Source organism: Oncorhynchus gorbuscha, unplaced genomic scaffold (genome assembly GCF_021184085.1).
Source record: "Oncorhynchus gorbuscha isolate QuinsamMale2020 ecotype Even-year unplaced genomic scaffold, OgorEven_v1.0 Un_scaffold_7765, whole genome shotgun sequence".
In the NCBI taxonomy this organism is placed as follows: Eukaryota; Metazoa; Chordata; class Actinopteri; order Salmoniformes; family Salmonidae; genus Oncorhynchus; species Oncorhynchus gorbuscha.
This window is the reverse complement of record NW_025751089.1, coordinates 5001-13979: the sequence shown is the minus strand read 5'-3', so window position 1 is coordinate 13979 and position 8979 is coordinate 5001. Positions and strand designations below refer to the sequence as shown.

The 8979-nt window shown below is 48.0% G+C and overlaps 1 protein-coding gene across 1 annotated transcript in view; it reads right to left on the bottom strand.

Annotated features, from left to right (window-relative positions):
- Positions 1-294: 294 nt before the first annotated feature.
- Positions 295-8979, bottom strand: part of LOC124029807 (slit homolog 2 protein-like) — a gene marked incomplete at both ends in the record, with an annotated part of 12539 nt that continues 3854 nt past the window's right edge. The window contains 5 exons of the mRNA XM_046341386.1: positions 295-461; positions 716-741; positions 1034-1175; positions 5230-5373; positions 5886-5960. Of these exons, the coding sequence (XP_046197342.1) occupies positions 295-461; positions 716-741; positions 1034-1175; positions 5230-5373; positions 5886-5960 (554 nt within the window). The remainder of the gene's footprint in view (positions 462-715; positions 742-1033; positions 1176-5229; positions 5374-5885; positions 5961-8979) is intronic.

Sequence of the window (8979 nt, the reverse complement as noted above, 5' to 3'; positions counted from 1 at the left end):
GTGTAGTGGTCTAAGCAGAGCCCTCAGCCCTCCTGCCTCGTGGTGATGTGACCATCGATGTCAGGTGTTTTTTTCGCTGAGCAAGGCATATATCCACGTACTCACCACCTTTTCATACGTCCCAAATCCAACGCAATATCTAGTGACCGGGCTGATTGGGCTGTGTGTGTGTGTGTGTGTGTGTGTGTGTGTGTGTGTGTGTGTGTGTGTGTGTGTGTGTGTGTGTGTGTGTGTGTGTGTGTGTGTGTGTGTGTGTGTGTGTGTGTGTGTGTGTGTGTGTGTGTGTGTGTTTACCGTCGTCGCAGGTGAAGTCCTGTGCGGCTACATCCTGTATAGGGATCTCTTTCAGGAAGTAAGGGTTCTGACAGCGGGGGTTGCCCGTGACGATACGCTTCCTCCTCAGCCAATCACCAAGCCATGCCAGGTGGCAGTTACAGTTGAAGGGATTGGCCAGCAGGTTCCTGAGAACATAAACAGGAGAGGTTAGTTACAGGTGAAGGGATTGGCCAGCTGGTTCCTGAGAACATAAACAGGAGAGGTCAGTTACAGGTGAAGGGATTGGCCAGCTGGTTCCTGAGAACATAAACAGGAGAGGTCAGTTACAGGTGAAGGGATTGGCCAGCTGGTTCCTGAGAACATAAACAGGAGAGGTCAGTTACAGGTGAAGGGATTGGCCAGCTGGTTCCTGAGAACATAAACAGGAGAGGTCAGTTACAGGTGAAGGGATTGGCCAGCTGGTTCCTGAGAACATAAACAGGAGAGGTCAGTTAGAGGTGAAGGGATTGGCCAGCTGGTTCCTGAGAACATAAACAGGAGAGGTCAGTTACAGGTGAAGGGATTGGCCAGCTGGTTCCTGAGAACATAAACAGGAGAGGTCAGTTAGAGGTGAAGGGATTGGCCAGCTGGTTCCTGGGAACATAAACAGGAGAGATCAGTTAGAGGTGAAGGGATTGGCCAGCTGGTTCCTGAGAACATAAACAGGAGAGGTCAGTTAGAGTTGAAGGGATTGGCCAGCTTGTTCCTGGATACTCACAGTGTGGACAGCGTGTAGTGTGTCGAAGGCTCCCTGGGTCATAGAGGTGATCAAGTTGTCGTAGAGTGACAGCAGTCTGACAGAACTCAGACCCACAAAGCTGCTGTTACTGACACACCTAATACGGTTACTCCTCAACATACTGGGAGCGAGAGCCAGAGAGAGAGAGAGCAGAGAGAGAGAGAGAGAGAGAGAGAGAGAGAGAGAGAGAGAGAGAGAGAGAGAGAGAGAGAGAGGAAGGGAGAGGGAGAGGGAGAGGGAGAAAGAGGGAGAGAGAGAGAGAAGGGGAGAGGGAGAGGAGAGAGAGAGAGGAGAGAGAGAGGAGAGAGAGAGAGAGAGAGAGAGAGAGAGAGAGAGAGAGAGAGAGAGAGTTAGAGGAGAGAGAGAAGGGGAGGGAGAGAGAGGTTCCTGAGGAGAGAGAGAGAGAGAGAGAGAAGAGAGAGAGAGAGAGAGAGAGACAGGAAAGAAAGAGAGAGAGGAGAGGCCATTAATTGAATAAAATGGGTACCAGCTGAGAAGACTGCATCAACTGAGGGACTGAGAGCATTTAGAGGTCTGTGGTCTCAGGTGTGTGTCTCAGTGTGTCTCAGTGTGTCTCTCAGTGTGTCTCAGTGTGTGTGTCTCAGTGTGTCTCTCAGTGTGTCTCAGTGTGTCTCTCAGTGTGTCTCTCAGTGTGTCTCTCAGTGTGTCTCAGTGTGTCTCAGTGTATATCAGTGTCTCAGTGTGTGTGTCTCAGTGTCTCTCAGTGTGTCTCAGTGTGTCTCTCAGTGTGTGTGTATCTCAGTGTGTGTGTGTGTGTGTGGTGTGTGTGTGTGTGTGTGTGTGTGTGTGTGTGTGTGTGTGTGTGTGTGTGTGTGTGTGTGTGTGTGTGTGTGTGTGTGTGTGTGTGTGTGTGTGTGTGTCTCAGTGTGTGTGTGTGTGTTACTCTCAGTGTGTGTCTCTCAGTGTGTCTCTCAGTGTGTCTCAGTGTGTGTGTCTCAGTGTGTGTCTCAGTGTCTCTCAGTGTGTCTCAGTGTGTCTCTCAGTGTGTCTCTCAGTGTGTCTTAGTGTGTCTCAGTGTGTCTCAGTGTCTCTCGAGTGTCCTCTCAGTGTCTCAGCGTGTGTCAGTGTGTCTCAGTGTGTCTCAGTGTGTGTGTCTCAGTGTGTCTCTCAGTGTGTCTCAGTGTCTCTCAGTGTCTCAGCGTGTGTCAGTGTGTCTCAGTGTGTCTCAGTGTGTGTGTCTCAGTGTGTCTCTCAGTGTGTCTCAGTGTCTCTCAGTGTCTCAGTGTGTCTCTCAACATCTCAGTGTCTCAGTATGTCTCTCAGTGTGTCTCTCAGTGTGCCTCAGTGTGTCTCAGTGTGTGTCTCTCCAGTGTCTCTCAGTGTGTCTCAGTGTGTCTCAGTATGTCTCTCAGTGTGTCTCAGTGTGTGTGTCTCAGTGTGTCTCTCAGTGTGTCTCAGTGTGTCTCAGTGTGTCTTAGTGTGTCTCAGTGTGTCTCAGTGTCTCAGTGTCTATCAATGTCTATCAGTGTGTGTGTCTCAGCGTGTCTCAGCGTGTCTCAGTGTCTATCAGTGTCTCAGTGTGTGTGTCTCTGTGTCTCTCAGTGTGTCTCAGTGTGTCTCTCAGTGTGTCTCTCAGTGTGTGTGTATCTCAGTGTGTGTGTGTGTGTGTGTGTGTGTGTGTGTGTGTGTGTGTGTGTGTGTGTGTGTGTGTGTGTGTGTGTGTGTGTGTGTGTGTGTGTGTGTGTGTGTGTGTGTGTGTCTCAGTGTGTGTGTGTCTCAGTGTGTGTGTGTGTTACCTCAGTGTGTGTGTCTCTCAGTGTGTCTCAGTGTCTCTCAGTGTGTCTCAGTGTGTCTCTCAGTGTGTCTCAGTGTTTCTCAGTGTGTCTCTCAGTGTCTCAGTGTATCTCAGTGTGTGTGTCTCAGTGTGTCTCTCAGTGTCTCAGTGTATCTCAGTGTGTGTGTCTCAGTGTGTCTCTCAGTGTCTCAGTGTGTTTCAGTGTGTCTCTCAGTGTGTCTCAGTGTGTCTCTCAGTGTGTCTCAGTGTGTCTCAGTGTCTCTCAGTGTGTCTCAGTGTGTGTCTCAGTGTGTCTCAGCGTCTCTCAGTGTGTCTCAGTGTCTCTCAGTGTGTCTCAGTGTGTCTCAGTGTGTGTCTCAGCGTGTCTCAGCGTGTCTCAGTGTCTATCAGTGTCTATCAGTGTCTCAGTGTGTGTGTCTCAGTGTCTCTCAGTGTGTCTCAGTGTGTCTCTCAGTGTGTTTCTCAGTGTGTGTGTGTGTGTGTGTGTGTGTCTCAGTGTGTGTGTGTGTGTGTCTCAGTGTGTGTGTGTGTGTGTGTGTGTGTGTGTGTGTGTGTGTGTGTGTGTGTGTGTGTGTGTGTGTGTGTGTGTGTGTGTGTGTGTGTGTGTGTGTGTGTGTGTGTGTGTGTGTGTACCCACAGTGTGTAGTCCGTTGAGACCCTGTAACATGCCCTGTGTGTGTGTGTGTGTGTGTGTGTGTGTGTGTGTGTGTGTGTGTGTGTGTGTGTGTGTGTGTGTGTGTGTGTGTGTGTGTGTGTGTGTGTGTGTGTGTGTGTGTGTGTGTGTGTGTGTGTGTGTGTGTGTCTCAGTGTGTGTCTCTCAGTGTGTCTCTCAGTGTCTCTCAGTGTGTGTGTCTCAGTGTGTGTCTCAGTGTCTCTCAGTGTGTCTCAGTGTGTCTCTCAGTGTGTCTTAGTGTCTCTCAGTGTGTCTCAGTGTCTCTCAGTGTCTCTCAGTGTCTCAGCGTGTGTCAGTGTGTCTCAGTGTGTCTCAGTGTGTGTGTGTCTCAGTGTGTCTCTCAGTGTGTCTCAGTGTCTCTCAGTGTCTCAGCGTGTGTCAGTGTCTCAGTGTGTCTCAGTGTGTGTGTCTCAGTGTGTCTCTCAGTGTGTCTCAGTGTCTCTCAGTGTCTCAGTGTGTCTCAGTGTGTCTCAGTGTGTCTCAGTATGTCTCCCAGTGTGTCTCTCAGTGTGCCCAGTGTGTCTCTCAGTGTGTGTCTCAGTGTCTCTCAGTGTGTCTCAGTGTGTCTCAGTATGTCTCTCAGTGTGTCTCAGTGTGTGTGTCTCAGTGTGTCTCTCAGTGTGTCTCAGTGTGTCTCAGTGTGTCTTAGTGTGTCTCAGTGTGTCTCAGTGTCTCAGTGTCTATCAGTGTCTATCAGTGTGTGTGTCTCAGCGTGTCTCAGCGTGTCTCTCAGTGTCTCAGTGTGTGTGTCTCTGTGTCTCTCAGTGTGTCTCAGTGTGTCTCTCAGTGTGTCTCTCAGTGTGTGTGTATCTCAGTGTGTGTGTGTGTGTGTGTGTGTGTGTGTGTGTGTGTGTGTGTGTGTGTGTGTGTGTGTGTGTGTGTGTGTGTGTGTGTGTGTGTGTGTGTGTGTGTGTCTCAGTGTGTGTGTGTGTCTCAGTGTGTGTGTGTGTTACTCTCAGTGTGTGTGTCTCTCAGTGTGTCTCAGTGTCTCTCAGTGTGTCTCAGTGTGTCTCTCAGTGTGTCTCAGTGTTTCTCAGTGTGTCTCTCAGTGTCTCAGTGTATCTCAGTGTGTGTGTCTCAGTGTGTCTCTCAGTGTCTCAGTGTATCTCAGTGTGTGTGTCTCAGTGTGTCTCTCAGTGTCTCAGTGTGTTTCTGTGTCTCTCAGTGTGTCTCAGTGTGTCTCTCAGTGTGTCTCAGTGTGTCTCAGTGTCTCTCAGTGTGTCTCAGTGTGTGTCTCAGTGTGTGTCTCAGCGTCTCTCAGTGTGTCTCAGTGTCTCTCAGTGTGTCTCAGTGTGTCTCAGTGTGTGTCTCAGCGTGTCTCAGTGTCTCAGTGTCTCTCAGTGTCTATCAGTGTCTCAGTGTGTGTCAGTGTCTCTCAGTGTGTCTCAGTGTGTCTCTCAGTGTGTTTCTCAGTGTGTGTGTGTGTGTGTGTGTGTGTCTCAGTGTGTGTGTGTGTGTGTCTCAGTGTGTGTGTGTGTGTGTGTGTGTGTGTGTGTGTGTGTGTGTGTGTGTGTGTGTGTGTGTGTGTGTGTGTGTGTGTGTGTGTGTGTGTGTGTGTGTGTACCCACAGTGTGCGTAGTCCGTTGAGACCCTGTAACATGCCCTGTGTGTGTGTGTGTGTGTGTGTGTGTGTGTGTGTGTGTGTGTGTGTGTGTGTGTGTGTGTGTGTGTGTGTGTGTGTGTGTGTGTGTGTGTGTGTGTGTGTGTGTGTGTGTGTGTGTGTGTGTGTGTGTGTGGTGTACCCACAGTGTGCGTAGTCCGTTGAGACCCTGTAACATGCCCTGCTGGATGTTCTCCAGTCTGTTAGAAGTCAGAATCAACTCATTGACTCCTGTCGCTCCTTCAAATGTCCCCTCCTCTATGTCACTGATACGGTTGTTACTGAGGTTACTATGGAGAGAGAGAGACAGAGACAGAGACAGAGAGAGAGGAGAAATGAGGGAGAGACAGAGACAGAGAGAGAGAGAGAGAGAGAGAGAGAAGGGGGGAGACAGACAGAGAGAGAGACAGAGAGAGAGACAGAGAGAGAAGGGAGGGAGAGACAGAGAGAGACAGAGAGAGAGAGAGAGAGAGAGAGGGAGAGAGAGAGAGAGAGAGAGAGAGAGAGAGAGAGAGAGAGGGGGGGAGACAGACAGAGAGAGAGAGACAGAGAGAGAGAGAGACAGAGAGAGAGAGACAGAGAGAGAGACAGAGAGAGAGACAGAGAGAGACAGAGACAGAGAGAGAGACAGAGAGAGAGACAGAGAGAGACAGGCAGAGAGAGAGAGAGATAGAGAGAGAGAAAGGAGGGAGAGAGAGAGAGAGAGAGAGAGTGGAGAAGGGAGGGATAGACTGAATGAACCTTGGGAACCATTGATTGGCTGAATGAACCTTGGGAACCATTGATTGGCTGAGATACTTACATCTTCTTGAGCTGAGGCAGCCTCTTAAAGAATCCGGTCGCCTCCAGCACTGAAAACTCATTGTTGTTCAGACGACTAGAGAGAGACAGAGGGAGGGAGGGAGAGAGAGGGGGGGGGGGAGGGAGGAAGGGAGGGAGGGAGGGAGGGAGGGAGGGAGGGAGGGAGGGAGGGAAGGAAGGAAGGAGAGTGGGGGGAGAGAGTGAATGAAGAACACAGAGATGACAGTCTGTCAATCCCTCAGTCTGTCAGTCTCTCAGTGTCTCAATCTCTCAGTCTCTCAGTCTGTCAGTGTCTCAATCTCTCAGTCTCTCAGTCTGTCAGTCTCTCAGTGTCTCAGTCTCTTAGTGTCTCAGTCTCTCAGTGTCTCAGTGTCTCAATCTCTCAGTGTCTCAGACTCTCAGTCTCTCAGTGTCTCAATCTCTCAGTCTCTCAGTCTGTCAGTGTCTCAGACTCTCAGTCTCTCAGTGTCTCAATCTCTCAGTCTCTCAGTCTGTCAGTCTCTCAGTGTCTCAGTCTCTCAGTCTCTCAATCTCTCAGTCTCTCAGTCTGTCAATCGCTCAGTGTCTCAGTCTGTCAGTCTCTCAGAGTCTGTGTTCCTGAATGTGTGGTATCTCCTAACTCAGATCCCTAATGTGTGGTATCTCCTAACTCAGATCCTGAATGTGTGGTATCTCCTAACTCAGATCCTGAATGTGTGGTATCTCCTAACTCACAGGAACTGAATGTGTGGTATCTCCTAACTCAGATCCTGAATGTGTGGTATCTCCTAACTCTCAGATCCTGAATGTGTGGTATCTCCTAACTCAGATCCTGAATGTGTGGTATCTCCTAACTCAGATCCTGAATGTGTGGTATCTCCTAACTCAGATCCTGAATGTGTGGTATCTCCTAACTCACAGGAACTGAATGTGTGGTATCTCCTAACTCAGATCCTGAATGTATGGTATCTCCTAACTCAGATCCTGAATGTGTGGTATCTCCTAACTCAGATCCTGAATGTGTGGTATCTCCTAACTCACAGGAACTGAATGTGTGGTATCTCCTAACTCAGATCCTGAATGTGTGGTATCTCCTAACTCAGTTCCTGAATGTGTGGTATCTCCTAACTCAGATCCTGAATGTGTGGTATCTCCTAACTCACAGGAACTGAATGTGTGGTATCTCCTAACTCACAGGAACTGAATGTGTGGTATCTCCTAACTCACAGGAACTGAATGTGTGGTATCTCCTAACTCACAGGAACTGAATGTGGGTATCTCCTAACTCAGTTCCTAAATGTGTGGTATCTCCTAACTCAGTTCCTAAATGTGTGGTATCTCCTAACTCAGATCCCTAATGTGTGGTATCTCCTAACTCAGATCCTGAATGTATGGTATCTCCTAACTCACAGGAACTGAATGTGTGGTATCTCCTAACTCACAGGAACTGAATGTGTGGTATCTCCTAACTCAGTTCCTAAATGTGTGGTATCTCCTAACTCAGTTCCTAAATGTGTGGTATCTCCTAACTCAGATCCCTAATGTGTGGTATCTCCTAACTCAGATCCTGAATGTATGGTATCTCCTAACTCACAGGAACTGAATGTGTGGTATCTCCTAACTGAGATCCTGAATGTATGGTATCTCCTAACTCACAGGAACTGAAAGTGTGGTATCTCCTAACTCAGTTCCTAAATGTATGGTATCTCCTAACTCAGATCCTGAATGTGTGGTATCTCCTAACTCAGATCCCTAATGTGTGGTATCTCCTAACTCAGATCCTGAATGTGTGGTATCTCCTAACTCAGATCCTGAATGTATGGTATCTCCTAACTCAGATCCCTAATGTGTGGTATCTCCTAACCCAGTTCCTGAATGTGTGGTATCTCCTAACTCACAGGAACTGAATGTATGGTATCTCCTAACTCACAGTTCCTGAATGTATGGTATCTCCTAACTCAGATCCTGAATGTGTGGTATCTCCTAACTCACAGGAACTGAATGTGTAGTATCTCCTAACTCAGTTCCTAAATGTATGGCATCTCCTAACTCAGATCCTGAATGTATGGTATCTCCTAACTCAGTTCCTGAATGTGTGGTATCTCCTAACTCAGATCCTGAATGTATGGTATCTCTTAACTCAGTTCCTGAATGTGTGGTATCTCCTAACTCAGATCCTGAATGTGTGGTATCTCCTAACTCAGTTCCTGAATGTGTGGTATCTCCTAACTCAGTTCCTGAATGTATGGTATCTCCTAACTCAGATCCTGAATGTATGGTATCTCCTAACTCAGTTCCTGAATGTGTGGTATCTCCTAACTCAGATCCTGAATGTATGGTATCTCCTAACTCAGTTCCTGAATGTGTGGTATCTCCTAACTCAGATCCTGAATGTGTGGTATCTCCTAACTCAGTTCCTGAATGTGTGGTATCTCCTAACTCAGTTCCTGAATGTATGGTATCTCCTAACTCAGATCCTGAATGTATGGTATCTCCTAACTCAGATCCCTAATGTGTGGTATCTCCTAACCCAGTTCCTGAATGTGTGGTATCTCCTAACTCACAGGAACTGAATGTATGGTATCTCCTAACTCACAGTTCCTGAATGTATGGTATCTCCTAACTCAGATCCTGAATGTGGTATCTCCTAACTCACAGGAACTGAATGTGTAGTATCTCCTAACTCAGTTCCTAAATGTATGGCATCTCCTAACTCAGATCCTGAATGTATGGTATCTCCTAACTCAGTTCCTGAATGTGTGGTATCTCCTAACTCAGATCCTGAATGTATGGTATCTCTTAACTCAGTTCCTGAATGTGTGGTATCTCCTAACTCAGATCCTGAATGTGTGGTATCTCCTAACTCAGTTCCTGAATGTGTGGTATCTCCTAACTCAGTTCCTGAATGTATGGTATCTCCTAACTCAGATCCTGAATGTATGGTATCTCCTAACTCAGTTCCTGAATGTGTGGTATCTCCTAACTCAGATCCTGAATGTATGGTATCTCCTAACTCAGTTCCTGAATGTGTGGTATCTCCTAACTCAGATCCTGAATGTGTGGTATCTCCTAACTCAGTTCCTGAATGTGTGGTATCTCCTAACTCAGTTCCTGAA